This window comes from Lissotriton helveticus, chromosome 12, assembly GCF_964261635.1.
Source record: "Lissotriton helveticus chromosome 12, aLisHel1.1, whole genome shotgun sequence".
Classification (NCBI taxonomy): Eukaryota; Metazoa; Chordata; class Amphibia; order Caudata; family Salamandridae; genus Lissotriton; species Lissotriton helveticus.
In genome coordinates this window covers 428,695,959-428,721,323 of record NC_136073.1, presented here as the reverse complement: position 1 = coordinate 428,721,323, position 25,365 = coordinate 428,695,959, and the positions used below count along the sequence as shown (strand labels likewise).

Sequence of the window (25,365 nt, the reverse complement as noted above, 5' to 3'; positions counted from 1 at the left end):
GTATAATATGTTCAGAGACACACACATACATCACTTAGTTTGAAAGATGTACACATACCACAAAGCCGGCATATTTTAGGTATCTCAGCAATATAAAACTTGTGTCATCTACCCTAGTAAAGACTAATGTTCAAATGAGACCACTATATTGGCCATAGGTCTAAAATAGGTAGACCGAAACCTAGGTATCACAACGAAATACATGAGGCATGTGGGGAGCAGGGCTATATCAGACACATGAAAGAAGTTAACGAAACGCGGACATTGCCTAAGCCTGGAAGTCTTTAATATGTTTACCTTTTTGGTATTATCCACATGGGCGCTTACCTTGCTTTCCACTCTTTGCGCAGTTCCTGTCTCTTGCTGAGGGCCTCCCACAAGCTGTTGAGTATTTCATGTCTTTCTTTCCCCTGCCAGGTCTCATTTCTTACTTCAGAGAGTGCCAGATTTGTCTAGGAGATAAATTAGGACCCATTTTTTTTCCAAGAAACAAAACATACAATTAATAGAAGGCACATAAGGAAACAAAGACAGAAAATCAATGGGGTATTTTATTGCCATCCTCACAGCTGGCAAATCAATACCATAAATGATGGTAAAAAATGGGTACCATATATTTAGTACTTAATCAATGTACATGGCACAGAGAGTAAACCGCAAAACCCCCTTAAGTAACTCATCAAGGTAGGATGCATTCATGGTTACACTCTTTTGTGAAGTCACCATAATGTTTTTTGAACACTTTGCGTTATTAAGAAATTGTGCACATTTTGCTGAGGAAGAAAGTGTGCAGAATTCAGCCTGCCTAATCTTCAAAAGAAAAATTGAATTTAATGTGACACCAACAAACCCTTGCATCCCTTTCTCTGTGGATATATAGCAGGATACACCCAGGGGCCGGTGTCCAGTTCCAAATGTGAGCTGCTTTACTGAGCCTATTTGGGTGGTTTCTGCATTGTTCGGATTCCACCAGCAGCCCAGTGGGTGCATGAGGGGCCTTTCTGTAGGCAGGTGGCGTCCATTACCTCCCTTTTTATCAACGGGTAGAGGTGTCACTCCCTTTCTCTCGCTGGGCAGGCCCATTATTATATGCATATTGAGCGAGAGCAGGGGGCCTGAGCAGAATTGGCCTCACTTGTTTTCAGGTGTGTTTCACCAGTGTAAACTAATCGGTGCATTTTTTTTACCCCCCTACCGCCCTCCTTTTTTTAATAAAATGTCATTAAAGCAGTGTTTTGCGGAAAGGCAATATGCAAATGTAGGCCACTTTTTTTTTTTGCGTTCCTAGGCCAATTTTTTATCCCAGTGCAACCCTGGATTGAAGGCACAAGCAGAGTTGGGGACATGCACTCTATCCACAAGTAACTGTCAATTATTAGCTAATTTTTCTGTCTTGATTCTGGGATGAACTCTCCTCATGAAATAAACTCTATTCACAGAATCATAACATAACCTAACCTCGAGGTATAGCAGAGAGTAGGAGAGTTGAGTCATGAATGGGGGGCGTAAGGTGTGTACTTTTACTTGGGACATTCCTTTTAATGTCTGGTGTTAGCAAAGACCTTTTAATTTTACTAAAATTATATACATAACATATTCTTACTTATATGCACTTTCAGCTGATCATCTTCATTCATTAATCTGTTAATGTGTCATTCATATTTTTCTTATGGGGAGAGAGTGAGCCCCCTTCAGCTATTGGTTTATTCTCTGTGAGTGAAGGCATTTTACCTTTCCATAAGGAGCACCTCCACACACGCAGTAGTTCTCTTGTGTGCCACGGACTACAATGGCAATATGTGCTTTTTTGAGACTCAAAAAATATTTTGCTTTTAGCCAATGCTTTTCTTTTTTATAGATTGAGGAGAGCCCAGGCAGATTTCCTAATAACAAAGTTTTGCAAAATCATGACAAAACAAGCACTGACAAAGAAAAACTGCTGGCAGACAACTGCAAACCTATTTGCTGTGCTAATGGTCGTTTCTTGATTTGTAGGGTATTCAGAAAGGCATTCCAATTTTGATGATTAAACACTGTGCCAAATGAAATGTTTCTCGGGCTACTAAAGGTTATCCATTTTTCTACATAATTTTGAGGGAAATATTAACACTCAAACCAGGTGGCGTTGCATCACATTCAAATAGCATTTATTTTGTTTGTTATTATTTAAGAATTTTCTTGATGTGCGTGGAAAACCAAAGCATCCTAGTCCTTTAAGATATGCAACATATGGGGAACCTGGACCAACAGAAAATATACTCAATCCAACTCTCAATATCAATCTTTCCTAAGATTCACGGTTTGAAAGGTGCCAAAAAACGCAAGATATCCGCCATCCCCTGGTTTAAAGCTAAACAAAAACAAAAAAACACACACACACAAACACAAAAGCAGCGAGCAAAAAAAAAGAAAGAAAAAAAAACAATTCCAGAGATACATTTCAAAACTGTTACTTTTCCATTCTTGGAAATAGCAACTTCAGATACGGGCGCTATATATTTTCCCATCAATCACAGAGGCAGAATTCAGGGACCAACGGCTGGTATTGCAGTCAACACCCATAGAACACTTTGAAATCGTCGTGTAATCGTCAATCTTCCTTGTTTGACACCAGTTTGCCTTTAGCTCAATTAGCCTGGCCTTCCTGCCTGTTATCAGTCACTGTTTATTATTTTGCCACAGCTTTCCCATTTCTATAAACAGAATATAATTATTTTCTTGTGTGATCTGTTTAAAGTCATGTGAGGTCACTTCCTATGGTGCCTTCAAAGGCTTTAAGTGCAGGTGATGTCACTTCCACTATGGTTTTGGAAAATGACAACTAAATTCACTCATCGTCTTCCATTGGCTTTTCATACAGCAGATTGGGGAAGGCTCCTCTCTCTGCCTCTTTTGCTATGCTTAAGATGTGAACCATTTATTTTATAACCCAGCATCTGCTAACCCTCACACAAAGTTAGCCTGCAAAAAATAATTTACGCAGTGACATCCTTCCAACTGGAGAAATAGCCCTGCTACAAGTAAGCACAGTGTTAGAAACACAGGATGCTTTTAAAAAATGGTAATATCACACTTTAAAATGGCCACTTGTTGGTATTGTCTTTAATAAAATTGTTTCTTATGGAGCTCAGTTTAACCCTTTTCTGCATTGTATACAGACTACTAGAAGCAACTTTTTTTTATGAAGTTCAGTGAAGTATCCTTCAAATATAAAACTATCCTGCTTTGTCAGTATATCAAACATGCCACTGTGTTCTCTGCATGTCACCACGATATACTCTACCGCACATACATTTTTGTTTATCATGCTGAAACAACCAGGAATGGGTGTTAATATGATACCTGTGGCACAATACACCCACGGAAAGGGAAATGATCACATGGTTGGAAAGGTTGCAAGAACAATCAACTGTTGGGAACAACTATAATGGTGCAGCATCAATGTCTGACCATTTGATGATCAAGATATTCACAGAGGTTGAGATGAGGCCTAATACCAAGCAACTACTGGCATTTGATCTAGCCACAACAAAGAGACAACCCTCATTTCTTTACTCAAGCTGCCACAGCTCAAGGATACGCCGCTGAATCATGCCTCATCTGCAGGTAAAATGGCAACCAGGTCTAAGATGAAACATCATTTTTGCAAGATCATTGGTTAACTCACTAACCAATTCAACCTTCTGAAACTATAGAGCCTTGCAAAGATGATGGGACAAATCACATTCACCTACCTAAATGTGCATGTAGGCATCGCTCTTGTAGCTAGAAGTCCACTGGCATCATGGAAAAAGGCCAATTTCCCGTTCCAAATAACAAAAGCATCAAACTCTAGCACAGAAACAGTCTGTATTTATAAGAAACTGGTAGACACCGTACCTGCACAAAGCGTTTTGATCTACTCTGCGGATCTTTGGAAAAAACTTGTGTAATTTTTGAATAACAAGCATAATTCAATCATCTTCCTTCAATCCTGAATAGTGGACACTTCTGCAATGTAAACCCAGCATATATTCTTGCTGAAGGATGCCCCGATCCAGCCACAGGAGATCAGTAAAACCCTTCCCTCCACTAAGAAGTCTTATACTTCTATCACTATCTGCAACAAGAAAGTCATGATTCTCAGCCTCACTGCACTGAAACCCACCACTGCCAGCTTGTCAACTGTTCCCTTTCCAATGGCTAAGCACCTCCATACCTCAAACACACCAGCAACAATAGTTTATTGTAAAAAAGGCCTAAATACAGATTCCACACCACGTCAAACTACCGGCTGGTCTCAGTCTTTCCCTGCATAGCTATAGTGCTTGAAACCTTTTTTTAGCTGCCCAACCTCTCCACGATCCTGGAAGCCATATCTAACCTGAGTGACTATTACTTTGGTATCTTCCCTCGATGAGGTACAGAAACCATATTGTTAAGTAAGTAAAATAACGTAGGCAATGCCCACAACAAAAGCTGTGCATCTATTACGATTTTACCAGAAACTTGAGCTCAATTTGACAGCATCAACCACCAAATACTACCCAAAAAAACCTTGCAGCTGTGGCAGGAATAGGAAGAAACCTCTTGGTTTGGGTTGCAATATTCATCATTATCAGGACTGGGCAGGTTAAATTAGGTCATTTGCTCTCCAAAATCACAATTTTCACCTGTGTGGTAATAGAAGGCTCGTTCCTCTCAAAAAACCTCTTCAATCTATACATGATCCCACTAGATGCCATGCTGGCAGCCCCATCCACGTTATTCAGGCAAACCACAGGTCCACCTCAAATGTAATTTGATATCTGCAGCCTCAAATCAAATTCTGGGAGTGCTCTTTTATAGCGGTCTTTCTTCTACTCCTCACAATAAATATATTACTAAGCGCACTTTCAACTTCTGCACAAGTTGGAAAGACTCTCCCATCACCTCCATCTTCACCACAGAAGTGTCTAAGTGCATGCTATAGTACCAATTCAATGGTCGGTCCAAAATGATGTGATCATTGAAGGCTCTACTTTGTTCTTTCAATGAAAGAGAGACTCTGTTCCAGACTCTGTACGGAGTCCATAAGGAACCCTATGGCTGTCCACATGCTCGCATGCCAACATTTTCAAACCATATCTACTCACTAGGAGTCTGCAATTGTCCACCCAGATTATATTCCATATAATGACTGTTCCCTGCACGTCCAATATGCCACTCTCTAGAATTCCTTTCTGTTGCAGACTCAAATCTGACTTATTAAAACCTTGCAAGGATCTAAAGAGCTTCTCGGTTACTAACTCCTGGAAGTATGTAATAGCCCTGTCAGTCTGCCAGACTTCTTCAACTGGTTAAACTTTCAACTCATATCTTTATCTTGTCATTCACACATTTCATCTGTGTCCCACTGACTAGTTCACATCCCACCAACATTATGGACTGTTCTCTGTGATAAAAAAAACAAGCTGAAAACAACAACAAAAAAACCTTCAAAGTGTTGAATTATGAAGCGTCAGTAAAGCAGGGCCAAAATGGTCAGTAATGCTCAACATACAGAACACCAGAGAATCATAGAAAAGTACCAAAAGGGGTCTAGGCCCATTTAATTGCAAAATAATAATTAAAAAATTACAATCCTTTAGCAAAATTCACACTTAACATTGAAGTCTTCAGCATTGGTTTCATATTCTCATACTGTTGTGCTAAATAGCCTTTTAGTTCACCCCTTCGACGCTCATGACGAGCTCAGCTCGTCATGAGGTACACCTCTCGTACACTCATGACGAGCTGAGCGCGTCATGAACCGCGGGTTTTTGAAATCTTCAGCGCACCGTGGAAATCTTCACCGTATTGATGCGGTTAAAACAAGTGTGTTAGCCCACTGGTGGATCAATGGAGTAATGCAACCTATCAAGGAAACTGTTTGGCCTCATGGTCAGTCTTCAGTGGAACCACCCAGCCTTATATCATCTGGGGTTCGCAAAATTACTACCATTGAGTTGGGGGACAAACATCTGTTATTCAGCACAGAAATGTTCCCATGGAGTGAACATAGGCTTCACAAAAACACATTTGTAGGGTCAAACTGGCACAGACAACAAGCCCATGCATCAAAATAAAAGTGACCCCATTAGTGATTCAGATTAGCTAATAAAAAAAAGTGGTGCACTTTTGCATATCAGGGCAGTTATGAGCTTGTAAAGGTACGCTGTACGGGTATTTTGCAAAGCATAGGAGACTGTACCCTCCCCTATTGTTTTTGTGTCCCCTCCAGTGTTGCTTCATCATTGCCCCCACTTTCCTCCATGTTGCTTTGCTGTTCTCCTGCCTCTCGCCTCTGTTTTGCCTTGCCGTTCCTCATCTTCCTTGTGTTGCTTCTGCTTCCCCTCCCTCTCTTGTGTTGCTTCACCATTTGCCCCACTCCCTCCCCTATGTTGCTTCGCTGTTCCTCCTCCTTTCTCTACTGGTCTCATTTAAAAACAAAAAAAATGCCTTTTATTTTCTTTTTAGTTACCAATCCAACTTAGATCGGCAAGTATAAAGATTTTTTTATTTTTATTTTATCCACGCTGCTCAGCATCTTGTGCACTGTGGTTAAAAAACATTAGCAAAGCCAATAGGTCAAAAGGTAATGGACCTATTTTTCAATTCAACCTGTCTTTGTTGATCTGTCACTGTAAAGGTTTTTAAAATGTCTTAAAATAAAGCAAAAATACAATCACTCTAGGTGTAGATTATCAGCTGTCCATGGGTCATGCATCGTAGCCAGGGCTGCATCGGCAAGAAGATTAAAATAGAGACGATGGATTCAGTTCACGCACTTAATAAAAAGCGCCTCCATTTTACAGCACGTTATCAGGTCAGATACATCAATGGTTTTCTCCTGTCTGAAGGCGAAAGAGTAATTGCCAAGTAAATGTTTTCAAGCCATCAAAATATCCGAAAACGGTGATGTATTGAAAAACGTGCTACTTCAAGACCATAATATTTTATATTTAATATTAGTCCATCATGAAGTGTGACAAGGCTGTAAAACAGCAATACAGCAAAGAGCCTATGAAATGTGTCTGCTTTCTCCCAGGATCATTCTTAGTAAAAGGCTGGAAGGCACACCTCCTCGCCCCTTTATTTATAAAAACTCACCTCAGGGGGAATTAAATTATACATACCTATTTTTGTAGTTTAGCAGATGGAAATTAAAAAAAAGGCAAATGCAGAAAATTTAATGTTGAATAAATACAATACTGGAAAATATAATGAAAGACTTTATGACATTGATCTTACCGAAATTTGGGGTAAAAGTAAAACTTTTAATGACAATTATTAAATGTTATGCATAGTATAGGTTTATATGTTTTTAAAGACACTGCATTCGGAAAAGAGCTAAATTGATTTTATTTATTGGTCTGATGGAAACTTTGTTCTTCTCTTGTCCAATAAAGAGATGTGTTTTCCATCTTTTGGATGCTTGTATTGGCTTGCAAAATGTGAATCGTCTAACGATGCAAAGTTTAGAAAGAGTACACTTATATGCACTTAGATGGGTTACCAATGTTCACGGATAACTATTTTTATTCTATACTTCTTTCCATACACTTTTTCCATTTTAAACATATTTTAAGAACCCGTGTAACTTACCTATATGTAGGAATAGCTTTTTCTAAAAAAATTGTTACCAGTATCTAAATGCTCTAACCCACATTCTCTAGTTATGTTCATTTTATTGGCAACATTATTTGTTTTAATTGGGTTATTTTTGTTTCCATAAATGTAGGAATTTCATTTTCTAGGTTACATCTTGTACAATATTGGTTATGGTTTCATAAGTTTCTTGGTATTTTATTTCCAGTGTTAAGTATTCTAGGGTAAGGTATTCTAACTCATCGGGAACTGGGGAAGGGGAACACCTAGCTTTTGGTGTTCGTTATCCTACTGGACATAGACAGACCTCTCCCTTTCTTCATTTGCTTGTAATAATGCTAAATAATATTTTGAAGGCAAAACCCCCATACTAATTCAATACGAGTATTACACATTGTCATATTATTTTTAATTAATACTAGGGCCCTTGGACATGCTTGCATCAAGAGTCAATGTCTCAGGCAGTGGACCAGTTTATACCATCCTTCCTGTTGGGAAAGAAATGTACCCTGATTGGTTTATGAACATGTACCCCCACCACACTGGCATGTGAAACTGATATCTTGACGTTTTGTTTGGTCCTGCAATCAGGCTACACTAATGTGTGTGCAGAGGGCAAAGCCTGTCCAATAAAACTGGAATTTCAGAACCTGATATGAGACCTAGACAGGTGTAACAATCGTGCCATCATAGCTAACATGAAATTACTGGTACGGTCTCGGGTTAGCCACAAAGCGGTGGTGGCACCCTACCAAGGTCTGCAACTATAGTTTTGACAACACCTTTTTGTGTGTCAGATAAGACTGTGATCTACTGACCCCACCATGTAAAGTTCTGCTTTATTGTGAACACCAGTCCTTGTGAAGACATTCCATGTGTGTCGCATGCATGCATGTATGTATGTGCAGCACATGTGTAGTCATAAGACTGTGGACAGTAAAAGACAAAGTACTGGACCAGGGGGATCCATTTGGGATAGCCCTGGAGTAGCCTGGCACAAAATGGAGGGAGTAAACAGCTTTCCCAGATAGTAGAAATCTATTGACTGCATTCCTCTGGCTGGGGGAAAAAGACCCAGACAATGAAGTGAACGAGGATGGAGACAGTGCTACCCTTCACCATTCAATGAGTTCCTAGTTTGCTTAGAGCTATTGATTAGTTCTTCCTGGGCACTGCCATTTGGTGGATGACAGTTGTAAGAGGTGGGTCGACAGGTTTTGTGGTTATTTGTAAGGAGGATTCTAGGCAGGATTACTGCTTCAGGAACGCTGATGAAAGATCTCACACTTCCTTATGTCCTTGTTTTGGATAATCCCGCTTGGAGCCGGCATCATTGCTAGCTGATGTGAAAATCATCACCTTGCACAAAGAATGTGTCTGCTAGGCAACCAGAAATTATGTTGTAGGAATGCAGTGTATTATGTGGTGTGGGGGTTAAAACTCACAATGTGTAATACTATCATGATACCCCCAAGATGGCCCTTGGATTCACACTAATAAATCCTTAGAGCAGGCTTTACTTGAGGAACACGTGCTAAGCATTTCAGAGTACCAACATGGATGGTAAGTAATTGATACAGCTCAAGAAAAATCCATCATCAATTTATAAAAATAGTGTTTATTTGTACCTTAATGTAGATACCAAAATAAATCGAATAGCAAGCATATAACTGGAGCAATAGATTTTTTAGACAATATAAAATCAGTGCAAAATAATATTGTGAAACTTAATGGGAAAAACCACTAGTGACAATAGGTCACTTACAGGTCGAGTTGCGTGGTACCCTTTCTGGGTAAAGGTGATGCAGGCATCAGGACCAAGCAACAAGAGTCAGTTCAATTTTACCTGGTCCGTGGAGCCAGGGTGCAGAGTTGTCCTGTCTGTCCCTGGTACAGAGCGGGAGCCACAGGAAAGCTGCTTTTATCCCTGAAACGGTTCTGTGAGGGAGAAAGATTCAAAAACACAACAGGGTGGTTGCTGATGTCGTTCGAAGGTCAGATGGAGTTCCCTCTAGGTACAGTCGATTAAAGGGGTAGGTTGCTGGACTGTTAACCAACAAGTCTTGGAAGTGGTAAGTAGAGTAGAAAGTAACTTTGACATCCTGTGGTCCCGGGGGACACAGTAGCTGCCTGTAACTTTGTGGTAGGCAGGAGTACATTTCCCACAATGCCCTAGACATCTCGATTTGGTTGATCCCTCTGAGAGCCTATGGCCATATATTCTTTGGAATTGGAGCATTCTTTTACCTGCAGTTTGCAGGAGATTAGTGCCACTAGTCCAGGGGAGTCTGAGGGTGCCTCAGGCTTCCATATGGGTCTCTCTATCTGGGGGGGCTCAAGAGATAGCCTAGGATGAGTCTCGAGCAGGCAGTTCCAGGAGTGTTGCCACAGGTGCAAGGTATCCCTCTTTTGCTTTGTGGAGGGTATCCCTCTTTTGCTTTACGCACGTTCTGTTGTTGCTGACAGGGTCTCTTCTTCTGTCCTCTTTGATGCAGGTTGTTCCGAACTGAAGTTCTGATGTCAGGGGTGTCCCTTCTTCTAGATTTAGGGGAAATAAGGGTGTGGGAGAAAGTAGCCAATGGGCTGCTACTTCCTACAGCTAATCTGCCCCTGAAGTGACCACATCAGCGGGTGTCTCCTTTTCTGCCCCAAACTCTCTAATCTGCCACTCCTAAAGATGGCAGAAATCTAACTGTAGTGTACAGATCAGGCTGCTCACCCTGGAGGTGTGGCTAGCCTTCTGGGAGTGTAAACCTCCTAGTCTAACTAATTTCCCACCTGTCCGGGTACAAATGTGCCAGGGGAGGGCTGTTTCCTCCACTGGGAGTCACCCCAGATGCATATCAGAGGCGGTGCAGCCTTTGAAACTCACCACCTTGACGTGCCACTTCACTAGCCTGCTTGGGAGAGGGGAGGTGTGACATCCTTCCTGCCTAAGCCTTTGCTCCAGACTCATGGGAGTGATCACACTGCCAAGCAGGAGGTCAGAATCCTGTCTTGTTGGCAGCAAACGCAGAAAATGAAGGCTTGTCAGCCAGAGGACAGAAAAACTGGGGTAACCAGATAGGCTACCTCTAAGGTAGCCACCTGAGCGCATGCCACATCATCCTTGAAACGAGATTTGTGTCAGGGATTAGAAGGTGCATTGTTTAATACCAAACACAACATTTAGGTGGTACCATAATGGAGCTGCTTACCTTGGGTTTGCCTAGGTGCCAGCCCATGTTATCCTATGGACCGTCTATCACTTATAGTGTCCTTTAATGGTAAAGGGTACTATAGGGTCATATAAGCGTGCACTTGCATGATGCACCTTTGATATAAGGCACCCTGCCTCCTGGGCTTTAGGAGGCCTTCCTTAGGGGTGACTGGAATATATCAGAGATAGTACATTGACTTTGCCACACATGGTGAGGGTAAAGTTGAGTTCAAGCAGTTTGCACTGCTTCTGCAGTCTACAATGGCAGTAATTTCTGTGGGTCACTCAGGGTGGGGCAACCATGCTGCACCCATACCCTGGTTCTACTGGTACCATATACTAGGGACTTATAAGGGAGTAAAGTAATTGTCAATTGAGATCGCCAATTTATACATAACAGTTTTAGGGAGAGAGCACTGGCACTGGGGCCTGGACAGGAGCTCCAATGCACTATCAGAGTCATAGCCATCAGCATCGGAGCAAAAAGTGGGGAGGGGGGTGACCATACAAAAAGACAGATGTTAAAAAGAGAACCATCCCAAACTGGATCCAAAGCCTTAGACAGTGCTTAAGAAAGCAGTATAAACGTGGGACCCAACTAACCCCACTTTGTTACAGTTCCATGCTCTACTTGGCCAAGGAAGGGAGTGTTCCACATAATACTCAAAGTGCTGCTGTGTGACCATGGCTGTGTGTGTGACAGCCAGTCTCCCAGAAGTGAGAGTACATCACTTGCTGGGGAAACTGATGGTTTGTCTAGAGCCTAGAATCCTGCCAGCTTGCTCAGAGATAGAAGAAGAGGCGATCCATTGGAGAAGCCCAGTGTGCTCCCACAGTGTGTGAAACATCCAGAAGAAGCAGACTGCTTATGTGCACGATGCCAGGAGCTGATCCACATCGTGATCTACAGTTTACTGGTTTCCCTCAGCAGTTCTCGTGGGAATGTCACCAAGACATTCAAGTGAAAGGAAAATCATGTTGTCTTGTACCATGCCATGTGCCCGAAAGACTGGTGCTGCCCAAACTTGGTGCTACCATGCAAGAGGAGCCTTTGTTGCTGGTGATGTGAAATCCTGGATCTAGCCCGTTGGGCGCAAATGCAGCAAATGGACACACACTTCAAATTAGGCCCAGGAGGTTCAGCTTCTGAAGCTGAGCATCTGTCTGCATCTAGCCAGGGAAGCCTCATCAGCCAAAGAGGAACGCTCACTATGCAGGCATGTCATGCTGATCTCCACTCTTGAGTCTGTGACCAGAGTGAGGCCACCACCAAGGTTCCACCCTATTGAAGCCACAGCTGCAGGAACAGGTTTTAAGAAATCACCCACAAGTGCCACAAGAGCTGCATCTCTACTGAGAAGGTAAAGCAGGGATTGGCCACACAAGTCTGAACAACTGAATGCACAGAGGCACCTGTGCCACAAGAGTACTAGACTTTTTCCCATATGACTTCTTTGTGGCAAGAACTGGTGATCTAACCTACACATTAGTCAGTGGAGTAATCTAGAGAGATGGAATGAGGAATGCATTCAGTTAGTTTGGTACACTGTGAGACATTCTTCTTGGTGTCAAGAAGTAGCAGTGTATGTGGGCCTAAGAAGGATGAACAGGGAGGGGTCTGTGTGGTAAGGTGATGTATTTATCGAACAGGAGATATGCGGGTTGGTGAATGTCAGTAAATTACTTCTCACCTAGGTGTGTTAATTTCTGTGGATAACAGATTGTAGTATAACACACTATATACATAACAGTTAAACAATATATTTCTTCTCAATGGACACTTATCATATTGTTCTTATTTATCATGTAATATTCAAGCCTCTTCATAGATGCCTTTTAAGGCATGCATTTCTTCGACTAATGTCTGGTCTGTTGTTCCATTGTTGGCCTCGAGGGTGCATCCCAGAAAACGTGCGAGATCCATGTTCTTTTTATCCAGTTATCTCACTGTATTTAGTTATTCAGTTTCTTAAAACCGATGCTTTGATTCTACTCTTTTCCCGAAAAGTTTTTTTTTCCACCCAATCCCTTGGTGTGTTGTTTTAGAGTAGTATTCTGACATAGGAATAAAACCTACTCAAGAAGACATGTGTGAAACCAGCTCCCTGAACTACTGTCAGCAATTAGGAAAACCTCTACAGTTTGCCATTTCACTTGAGACTGTATACCTCTATGACCACTGTTTTAAAAGCAATGCCCATGTCTTTAAACTCTCTATTCTAGGTCACTTATATTTCATAATTTAAAGGCGAGTAGATACATTTAAAAAAACTACGTGGCAATGACTCACGTTATACTGTGTAAGCCAGACTCACTAACTTAGCCTTACAAACATATGTTTTCTAGTTTTACTTTCTAACAACCAGGCACCACCACTAAACAAGTATTATATTGTTCTAATCTTAGTGGTCCCCATGATCCTGTTGTTACTTGTTGTTGGCATAGGCTACATGGGTAGGATAATGGGGTGGTGAATCACGTGGCTTGAAATTACAGCCAGATCTGTACATGGGACTGAATGTTCACGTGGTTACTTTCTACACAGTAGGCCACACAGAAACCTTATTCTTTTAATGTCCCACAAGCTTTGGGCTACCATCAATATGGCCTTTTTCTAAGCTGCATCACCTTAGGACTAACTTTATGCCAATGGAGAAAGAGATTGAGTGGAATAGTTGTAGGTTTGTGTCATTGTGCCTTGTCCTAGGTGACAGAGCGCTATAAAAACGTCAAATAATTAATTAATTAGAATGTTAGACATTGAGAAACAGACTCTGCTTTTTGTCCAAATGGCTGCGAGTGACTGCATCAAATGCAGTTAAATGAAGGTTTGCCTACAAAGTACTTGCAAACATGCTGCTTTGAAGAGTTTCCTGAAGCACAAATGTTTGAGTTTTCCATTCAATATTACCATCCTCAAATTCCAGGGTCTAAGGCCATAAACTCTAATAGATGTGGCCTTTATCTCAAGCAGTGATCATGAACAGTTTGCTGTACATGCTTCACCGCCTTTGGCTAAGTTTGCACTATACAATTAACACATGCATCTATACATACATACTTACATGCTGAATTTGACTGGGTGTCACTTTTTTTGGTCTGGGCTTGACAGCACAGCTGTCACCAGGAATTATGTGAGTATCACTAGAGTAGGGGCTTTGGTTATGCCCCCAAGTTGGGAGCCAGGAATATGTTTTGATTGCGGAGACTGTGAATGCATGTACAAAGTTGCTTGCGCACCACACAGCTGTGATATTTTTTTATCCAGCAGCCAGAGCTTGAACATTCAGGGGCACATGACATTGTGATGCTATTAAAGTGACTTGGATAACTAGATAATTTTTGGCGCTTTTCTCTGGGAGTTATTAACCTACATGGATGTTTAGATCTGGCTTCACAGCACAACTCTCCCCCACCTTTTTACCAGTGGCGGCTCACATAGGGCGTGCCGCGGGGCGGTGAGCCGGGTCAGGAGAGGGGCAGGGTGTGGAGGGGTAGTAAACCCAGACATACGACGGAACAGAGGATTGTAATAATTACTTTCCTCCGTTCCGCCGTATGTCCGAGTTCACTAACCCCCACCATGCCCCTCCCCTGACCCGCCCGCAGCACGTCCTATGCCAGCCGCCACTGCTTTTTACCCACGCCAATATTACTCTACGGTTATTTGCTTCCACACAAATACATATCCCCACTCACGTGCTATTAACTGGCAATGCTTCACATTACCATACAACATTCCTTTAAAGCCAGACCTATAGACATTGCTAATGCTTGCTGTAGATATCCTTGGCCTCTCCTTAAGTATGACTTTTGAACAGTGGACACGATTTAAAATGTATTTGTACACCCCCCTGGGAGTCACAACTGTTTACAAGACACAACAGCAAAATGCAGCCCTCCGTGGAGCAGTCCCGATTAGTTATTCATTTAGTTTAGCCGAACATGAAGAACCAACCCCCAGATTCATCATGCTCCTCTTTTGCGAGTCCTTAATAGCGATTATTAAGGAATCGCTATTAAAGACTCGCAAAATGGGATGCATGTAGAAATCGCAGAATTTATAGCGATTTCTACATCTTCCTTATTTGCAAAATTTCAAGGGTGCCAGGGTGTCCAAAGGACACCCTGTAGCACCCCTGAAATGGTGATTTTCACTGGTGTTGCGCACACACATGTCCAAAGGACATGTGTGTGTGTAACATCCAACTTAGAAAAATGCAATAAAGTGCATTTTTCTAAGTTTTCGCTATTTACCACAAAGTCAGACTTCGCTGTAAATAGCGGCCAAAAAATGCGATTTCGCAATTCTAAAATGGTTCATGAATTGCATTTAAGGAATCTCAAATAGAGATTCCTTAAATGCAATTCTTCGCAATTCAGCGATTTCAGAATTTGCGAATTTTGCATTTGGGATGATGAATCCCAAATGCAAAAAAAGCGCTCGCAAATGGCCAGATTCGCAGAGTCTGGCCCTTTGCGAGCCGATTTTTCCTTCATGAATCTGGCTGTAAGTCTGCAGTAAACCTAACATTCACAGGCAATGAAGTTCAACTGTGTGCCTGCCTTGAGGCCGAATAAAACACGATTCATGTAGACAAAGCAGAACATTTAGATGTTTTTCTTCCCAATGTATAAAACACCATATACCTATCCTTCCGCCAGGTTCACCAAGAGTGTCAAAGGTTCAGTGCTCGCCAAACCCAGGCCTATGGTGTTATCAGCTGGGAGATCCATGCGCCCGCGTCAGCACTGCTAAAACCTTTCAAACCCCGAACAACTATCACCACCCTTCCAAAAAAAAGACAAAAGGCGGTCATTTCTCCATCGTTGCTAAAGTTGTACATTCAAAACAGTCAGGAGGACTGTGCGCTTTTAATCCACTAATGATGCCTAGTGACAGACATTTGTCTGGCCGAGGCGCTCTTTTTGCCCGATGTTGAGTGAAGCCTTCAGATTGGCCAAGCCAGACTCAGCCTTTCAACGTGCTCAGACCGCAGGTCAGCAGAGCAAACAAACAGTAGAAGAAGCACTTCGGCCTGTTTTATCTCTCGCTCTCTTGGCGGACGTTTTCAAGGTGCTGTGATGTTTCCACCCCTCGCCCCCGTTTCCTGGATTGTCCAAAATGTATCCCGGGTGACCTCTGGGCAGTGATAACAGACTGAAGTTGACGAAGGTCGCGTACCCTTGTTTGAGGAGCAGAGTTCAAGACAAGAGGCGGAAGGCAACACTTTGTTCACCTCAGTGCCAACAAAACCAAAGGCCAAGAGACTAATCGAAGAAATAGCATACTATTTAAAACAAAAGCCGCTACCATTTGCCAGATTTTACTTGACATACCGATTTTAATGTAGCCAAAAGATGGCTTTGTGACAGAAATAAAACGTAAAAGTGCATATTTTGTTATGTTGAATAGGAGGTAAACCATAGTGTACAAAGTGTTCTTATATCACTACAATTAACATTTGCACAGAGTTGAATGGGGTGGTCATAGTGTGCACCCTCATGGGACTCTTCCAGGCAGACCTTTGTTTTCCAGGCTGCAGGAACTATGAGACTGTTTCTTAGGGAAGACAAGTATTATATTTACTTAATTTATAAAGTGTAACAAATGCCACAACAAATGAGCTTCAAGGTGTTTTAGGCACAAACTAAGAGAAGAGGAAAATCCACTTATAACTGGTCGTTAAATACTCACGTTTTGATGATTCACAAACGGTTCTATCTACACATGTGGAAACTGCACATCGAAATAAAATGAAATAAAATGCTCCTAGAAATGATCAAGATAAAACAGTGAGTTTTGTTTAAAGGCACAGTTGCAAACCCTAAGCATGCAACATGCTCGTGGTCCAGTGCCATGCCTGAGTTTAAGCAAGCTACCATAGGTTTGGCTATTTTGTAGTGAAAGCTTTGATGATCTGCTAGAGATTGCTTAGTTTGAGGCTAAAGATACTTTAAGGCCAGTGCCATAATCTCAACAAGGATTGTGAGAGAGTCCCTTTGCTTTAAGCTCACAGTATAATCACTTAAAGTCTATCTGAGGTGATATTACCGCCGACCAAGGATAACACAGCCTCATATCAACTTTATACTGTGCACTTGCCGTGAAGAGGTTACCACCACGTCCCTTCTTGACCTGACACTATGTTCAAACCCAGATCAGCATAAACTGAGAATTATATGAAATTAAAAAGACTAAGGGCCTGAAGAATGGTTTGTTGAATAATACTATGTCCGTCAAAGTGGTGGAGATCATTACCTTCACCATCCTGACAAACTACAGTCCATCAAATTTAGAGATGGCCGCTGGCCCAGCAGTCATCTCTGTACACTGAAATGAACCGCAGTCACCACATTGCATTGATTGATCTGCACTAGTGTCAAAAGCACTCTAAATATTACAGACAAGATATCTGCCACTTTTTGGTGGAAGTCACATTCCAAGACATTCAAACCTAGGCCCTATGCATGTTTACAGACTGACATCACTTGAAATTAGGGGAGTATTGTATCTTCCAGAAAAGGTAGCACTGGTACTCATGTCAACCTGTCACGGTTAGCAATAAACCCTTTAAAAAGTTAGTTTTCTCAAACAAAACATGTCGACTGTCCGAATTAAATGTCCGATGATCTCAAATCTGCTAGAAATAAAACAAGCATTGGCATAGCCAATAGGTCTTGCATTTGGGACCTTATAAGTGTTTAGTTATCCAGGACAATATCCTTGGTGCAACAACATCAACTGTTGCATGGCTAAACACTTATAAGGTCCCAAAAGTGAGACCTATTGGGTATGCAAATGCTGATTAGAACTGACGTTGCTGAGCACCTGCAGGACCCGACCCAAATAAAGCCCTGATAATAGAAATGTACAATATGGCAATGTACAATTGTACAACATGTTATGCAGGATGTCATTGTATGATATGCACAATGTCACTACGTGAGTATGTGCAACATCCCTATGTAGAAGAAACAATGGTACGCATGCGGGTGCATGGAAGGCCCTGCTAGGCACCGGGAAAGCTAGAAATTATTTGACTTTCTTCCGCGGGACGGTTAAGTAGCAGAAGAAAACCTAAAAAATAACTCAATGTGACCCTAAGGGCTATCAAAAACCTCCGACTGCTAGCCGGTAGCAGCTACCTCTAAGACCAAAAGGTCAAAGGCGACTTTTAGACCACTGTTGTGAAACAGGCTCTGAAACCTGTCCTTGCCTTCGGAGGGGCGAAAACGGTATCAGTTGTCAGCTGCGGGTTTATTCACTCTTCCTTCCGAAGCTGCTGCTGTCGTTTTGTCAAACAGGTGGCGTTGTTGGGAGACGCCATTGTGTTGTGTTTTTTTTAAGCCTTCCGTTTCCCACAGACGTCACCCTTATTTATACTGCGCACAAACATCCGGACATCGCAGGTCTCACTCGATAGGGGCGAGGCTCACACCTTGGAGTGGAGTCTCACTTGTGGTCAATATAATAGGCGTCAGCGTTGACTTTGAGTTTCTTTCACACTTGTGTATCTTATTTTTCTCATAAAAGATTTACTTTTTTGTGGAGTACAACATCTTACCCCGGGGGATTCTGCCTCAGTGATGCCTGTAGACCCGTCAATCAACGTAACTGGCACGTTACAATAAACAATATGCATTTCATAATTACATATTTGTATCTCATACTTGGGATGATAAATGTCCAGATTAATAGTGAAGCGTCACTAGGCAATGTGCCAAGAGTTTTAAGCAGTACTTAGTTTGCGGCAGTGTTTGTAGGTGGTGGAGACCACCGCTCATCGTGGAGTCTCGCAACATACTCTTACCATCGGATTTTGACACAGAGACAGAGAACCAGAGAGGCAGAAATTGAAATAAATTAGGAACAGGAGAAAGACTAGAAAACGGTGACGGGGCCAGGGATGAAAGGGAGCCTCCAAGAGCTAGACAAGCGCGCGCGCCTCCTGCTGATAGGAGGCAGCAGGGGGAGAGGAGACAGGAGGGGGCCAGCGCCTGTTTCCCTTGCGAGAGCGAGCAGGAACCATCTGTTAGTTACTAACAGATGGTTTTGAAAGCTCGCTCCAGCAAGGGAATCGCCAAACGTGCACGCATTGCCATTCAAAGCAATGCAATGCGTGCACGTTTTTGCCTGCAAAAGTGAAGCAATGACTAAAGGTCTTTTCCCAATGCAACGTATGCTCGCTGCGTAGGCGAGACCTAAAAAAGAAAAAGAAGAACATGAGTACTTTAAAGAATCCTCACTGCTCCAGTGATATATGTTCTGTGACTCGGTGCTAATTGAAAACTAATGGACATTTTCATGATTGAATACACATCAGATGTAGTGCCTGATTTATGGAAAACAAATTTGTAGATCATTTTGCGTTCCTCAGCAACTGGATGTGCAGGCGATAGGACCCTGTGTTATTAGACTTCACTTTATCTGTAGCATTGGCATGTGAGTATTGATCGATCACAGCTGCTCACCAGAGTAGTATTTACTTAATTTTCTTTGACCAGCATCAAATAAAAGGTTTTCAGGGCAGTCCTGTGATCATGGTGGTGAAGACCAAACATGAGCCTGGAAGTAGACATCCTCTCTCATTCCATATCACAAGCATTTGCAAACTGCTGGAAGACCCAGGTGAATCTGAATCCTGACTTGGTCAATGAAGTAGACCGTGTTTTGAATAGCCAGGGTTTTAACTGTTTTCTGACTTTCTACTGTTTGCAGCAGGAAATATCAGTGGCTATAAACATACACAAAATGATGATAATGATTTTTGCAGCTGCAAAGCAGCTTTGGCATCCTTAATAGCATACACTTCCAATATCCACCTCTCTGCAACTTGGCGCAGCTCTGGCAATTTATGCAGTACTGATCCCTGTGTGTTTCTTTTCAGGTCTCGCTTACAGTGTGGCGAGTGTTAGAATGAAGATAAATCCTTGTAAGTTATAAGATGTAGGTTTATTTAGCTTAGTTACAAGTTACAGATATCGCCCCACCAGGAGCAGCACCCTTGCTGCTCAGCCCACTCCCACCAATTGACATTCACACCAACCAGGCACTCGGCAACATTACATAACCTCACACACACATTGGCTGAGCAGCAGGGACTTGGAACTTTGAAGAGGATTTGTAGTAACTAAGATAGGACACAACACATCTCCCCTCCATAAAGAAACAACTGAAAAGGGAGCAAAGTGCCCTTTCCTCTCCATGGGCTCTCCTGGTCTTTTCACTGGGAGCAACTTACCAAACCTTAGGCTCCCTTCCTTCCCAGGGGTTTGGGACAGTTTTAATGTAATGCCTGCACATCTTCCTGTATGTGCTACTACTACTGCTTTGCAAATGTCTATTGATTGTCCTTTCAATAGCAATTGAGTTGTAATGTGAAAAAAAATTTGCAAATATAAATAAACAACCAACGAGTCCCATAAATATTCCTTCTCATTAAACATCAAATGAAAAGGACAAAAGATGGAAGAAAACTATCAAACAGTCCTATGAACATTAGACTCATAAAACATCAACAGGTAAAACAAATTTACCCCTACTGCACACAGAACGCCCTCCACCCCTTAGGAAGGAGACACAGCATCGCACATACAAATGCATGGCAGGACCAGGGACCTCTCATACCCTCTTCTGCAGCCACATAAAACACATGACAGCACCAGAGACTTAATCACGCCCTCAACTGCACATACACTAGGGAAACCTATTACACATTCCCCTCAACCACATTCTTTTACAGAACACACACGGTATACTACTCAAAACACAATCTCACATAAGGACTAGTATCAAAACACGGTCTCACCTCAGGATCATGGATCCCCCTACTGTACCCAACAATAGGACCAGGGGTAAGTACTGATAAGACATTTACTCAAAACACAGGCTTACATCTGGACCAGGGATACTCAAAACACGGTCTCAGATCTGGACCAGAGATACTTGAAATTTATTAGAACATTATCAGAGAGCAGTATTCTGAGATTCAATACTGTGTGTGATTGGGTCTGCTGTTTCCTGAGCCACAGGAACTGCTTATTTAGAGCTTGAGAGTGATAAATAGATCACCTTCACATACCAATATTTTGATGTCTAATCTGGGAAGTCTAAATGGTTCAATACCAGAGATTTCCAACAGCATTTTCATAAATGGCTCCCTATTTAGCGCCTTCACACAGGATGAGAGTGCGCAAACCTGTTAGCTCCTTCTGGTGATTGAAAGTCCTTGGTACGTGAGCCCGTTGACTGTCACTGTTCCTGCGGGCTCACAAAAGCAATTTCCTTAACGAACATTCCACCCAGTCACAGGTCTTTTCTGCATTTAAGGTTACAATTGACAAGTTTTATTGTCTAGAGTTGACCCATTCCATTTATTTCACTGCTAAAGTGGTTTGTGTGGTGGTGTCTCTCCCTGGAATAAAACCATGAGGCTACGGTGAATACAAGTCTGTTATTTTTTTTATTAAGACTAGTCACAACAATGATAAGTATATCTTATAATCAGCACACAACAGTGATATTGCCCAGTCCATACAGTTAATCTTGTAATGTGTATACTGTCATAATATGAGCATGATTCTGTGAATGTGACAAAGGTCCCCCTTCCCATATTTCTTTAACCACCTGTAAAAATAAAGGTGCTAACACTGGGATGAATACATGATCTACTTTAGAAAGAATTGCATCAGTACCAATTGTTTTGACTACTAGTGCAGTCTTAATAGTATCAATCAGTTCTTGCAAGATGATTTATCTAATTAACTCTTCCTGGTCTATCACAAAGCATCTATGTAATTTACAGGAATCGAATAACTTCTCCATATTAATATGCTGGGGTGTAGAACTAATAAGCATAGAGTTGTTTACAGTATCCCTGGAATTCTTCAACTATACTAACCAGGTCTAAAACCAAACCACTTTGGCCATTTTGATTTCCAAGAATCTCTGACCAGCCATCCGTACTCTTGCAGTAAGATAGGAGCCTATTTTAATCCCCATGTTTTAGTTCGAAATATCTCAATGTCTTAATTGGGTGAGGACTGTATTACTAAAAACTTTAATTAGAGGTCAAGTTTGCAGTATCTCTTGCTACACTACACCACGATTGTCGATTCTCTAAATTCATAACTAGTTACACATATTCCTGCTCTAGATTAGCCACTTTTGCTCTGAGTTGATAATCTTGTACTTGTCTTTGTCTACGTGTTCACGTTAAATTCCTGGATAATCCCACGGATAATTGGTTTCAAGGTGTCCCACATAACTTTGTTACTGGCAGTTCCTTAGTTGATTTCAATAACTTCAGTGATGTGGGCCTTTAATTCTATTATTTATTGTTTTACCTATAAGAGGTACTAGGAAAGGAATATTTCCTACTTGTGGAGGACATAGAGGCAATTTCTAAATATAGGGATATAGGGATAATGGGGCATGGTCAAAGGCTCCTGTAGGGTTTAGGATAACATTTGAGATGGTAATAATCATTTACTTATTTAAAAAAAAGAAAAAAAAGTTCTTGGGTATTGCGCATGAACTGTTGAAAAAAAGCCAAAAGGCCTTGGGAGAGGGTTTTCACCCTCTCCAATAATCAATCAAATCCAAATGGTACATTGATAATGTGAAGGCTTTCCTAATGTTGTGCATTCAGGAGAGGGCAGTCAGGTTTGTAATATATTGGGTCACACACTTTATACAGGTAAAATCTCCTTAAACTGCATGTATCTCAGGCATGTTCATAAGAACTTCATGTATTTAAGAAATTAAAAGGAGGGCCTCTTCATTAGGCCTATATTAAGAGCATATATTTCGGAAAGTTGCTAAGATTTTAACACTATTACCCACCTCCACCCCAGGGTCTCCTGATCATGGATAATCTGAAAATGAGTTTTGAAAAAAATAAGAATCATGGTGCCTTTGATGTAAGGGTCAAGGGAGCTATCGCAAGTTAATTTGGCCCATACTCAATTATAAAGAAGCGTATGTGTTTTTTAGGGCTTCCTGAAACAAGGAATGCCTGATTGTAACCTACTTAATTCTTGGCTGTCCTGCTTTTGCTTAATCTTTAGATGTAGCTTCCTATCATTGAGTGTGACTATCCTAATACATAAAGTACCCATCTATGTAAATATATGCTTTCTTCAAATCCTGAACCTGTTATTGCTTGCCAATTAATGTTCATTTTTGTCCCCCTATCCTCTATCTCTCCAAGTATTCGACTGGGGTTGCCACCTAGTCTGGGTGCTGCACTGGATTCGCACTCCATCCCATCACCACTTATCACTTGGGGCCTGGTATAGTTGGCTGTTAGGACCTTTATTGCAAGTACCTATTGGATGATAGAATGCACATCTGAAAAACATTAAACCTTTCCCTCCAACCCAGCTCGAACTGTTGACACTTGACTTTAGTGTATATTTGATTAAATTAAGCTACAGAAGTATCATTAAGAGCTCTTTATCTTATATGGATGTCTATTTTAGGAGTTCAGCCCTGCTGCTTGACATAAGGAAATAAATGAACATGCTTTATTAGAATCTAGAAAATCTTGCAAAGTTCCCCTACATTTAATTCTTAAATAGAATCCCTTCATTGACAATTCTCGATTGGGCCTGGAAATGGGGAGTCATCATGACTCTAAAAGCACTCTGTTTCTTTTCTGTCTCTTGTGCTAAATCTGGAAACGTAGAAAATTAGAATACTTGCTTGGAAGATATACACTTCCTTGCTTGGCAATAGAAAGGACAAGTTCTACAACTAGAACTGTCAGCTCCAGCCAATAGTAGATGGGCGGAAAACTCCCAAGAACAGTTCCATGATCCTAGAAATAAGCAATAATAGTTCTGTGTTTAGCTCCAGCTTTGGTTATACTTGCCAGGACTTGGCGAACTCTGGCAATTAACAAATACAGGATTGCTTTGACATATCTTAATTCTTCTTCTATAGTTTCAATAAGTAAATGTCCAACCAAGTTGTTCATTACTGATTGGCCGGTCTCTGTTCCTTCGGGGATCCCTACAATTCTTTTTACTGGACTTTGAATTTCCAGGTCAGTATTGTTTATCTGTTGGTCATACCTATTAATATTGATCTTTGCTTGCTCCTCTCATCTGAGTATACATGAATACATTTCTCCTTGTTCTTCCATGAAACCCATCAGTCTGCCATGTAGGGCATCCACTTTCTCATTTAAACCTTCCATTTTAGGCACCTGTCTGAGTTGATCTCTTTTTAAACCCCTGACTTAGAATACATTTAAATGTCTGATTTTTTTCGAATAATATAAAGTTTGAGATGCCCGGGAGCTATCTGATTCAGCGAGATTTTCGAAATCCAAGTTAGCTATCTCATATGAAGTGGTACAAAGAGCTGCTGGTTTTGACTGCAGTATTTGCAAATATCAATCTTCTGGTGGATAGCTGTCACAGTGGAACCCTAAATTTGTTGGGGTTTGGGATTTGGGACTTATGCACATAGTAATTGTCAGCCATATCCAACAAATACTGGATATATTCCAATTGGCTATGGGAGTTGTCCTCCCATCTACTATTGGCTGTAGCTAAGGGATCATAAATAAGCCTTGTGGGCCCTTATATATCATGGAAGGTTGGGCGGTGTACTCTCAGGGAGGGGGGACGTTGAAGACACTGGTAGGGCGATACTGATACAGTAGTTCAGTGCAATTACACCAACATTCTCATTGTATTTTGGAATGCGGTATCTGGACTCTCCCCATCTCTTGCCATTTACAGAAAGCAACAAACTTGTTTCCTTTTTGTAGTTCCCATGATGATTGGGGTTCAGTCTATTGCTGAGTGCTCTGATTAGTGCTTTGGGTTTGAGGCTGTTTAGTCTGTACTAGGAGATTATTTGGTTGAGGAATGGGCGGAGGGCATGCAAATGCAACAAGACAGTTCTCTGGGTTGCAATTTGTCAGACCGACTGGCGAGTACTTATACATCCTGTGCGCCCGCTACTACTTCCGCCTCCTGTCTTGACCCCTTTCAATGCCTCATTAGCTTGATTGATCCTCTTGGACACTGACTTACTAGCCATCGATTTAACCACCATTCTTTCTAGCTCCTCACTACCAACTCTGCAATTCAGACTATGTACCATTTTAGGGTAAGTTAGGATATTTCCCCTAATGGTTTATTTTCCCCCGAGAGCCACCAGATACAGCAATTAGCTGTTGACCTCGCCACTGATGAGCATAACTCAGGTACTTATTATATCAGCAAATCAGTCTGCAAACTACATATAATGTATCAGATATAAAGCTCTTTGATTGCCTAGTGTAAATTCAAAGTCTTAGACATGAAGTAATATAGTAGTACAAACATTCAGGACTTAGCAGCAACTTGATGCAGCAGTCAAGTCAGAAGCAAAACATGCACTTAAAATAACCATTCCGATATCTGAAAATGAAACATGTGAAAATTAAAATTCACATGTACCTCCTGTGACTAGTCCTCAAAAGCTGTTTTTTACTGGCAGGGCTGTAGTTGAAGCCTAACAAAATGCATAGTAGGGATTATAAACTTTACTCTGGAAT

The 25,365-nt window shown here is 41.5% G+C and overlaps 1 protein-coding gene across 4 annotated transcripts in view; it reads right to left on the bottom strand.

Moving 5' to 3' along the window:
- The window catches only part of FTO (FTO alpha-ketoglutarate dependent dioxygenase), a 1,792,536-nt gene that overhangs the window by 821,693 nt on the left and 945,478 nt on the right, over positions 1–25,365 (bottom strand). For all 4 annotated transcript variants that reach the window (XM_078668469.1, XM_078668468.1, XM_078668471.1 and 1 more), the window contains exon 8: positions 328–452. In XM_078668469.1, coding sequence (XP_078524595.1) covers positions 328–452 — 125 coding nt within the window. The remainder of the gene's footprint in view (positions 1–327; positions 453–25,365) is intronic.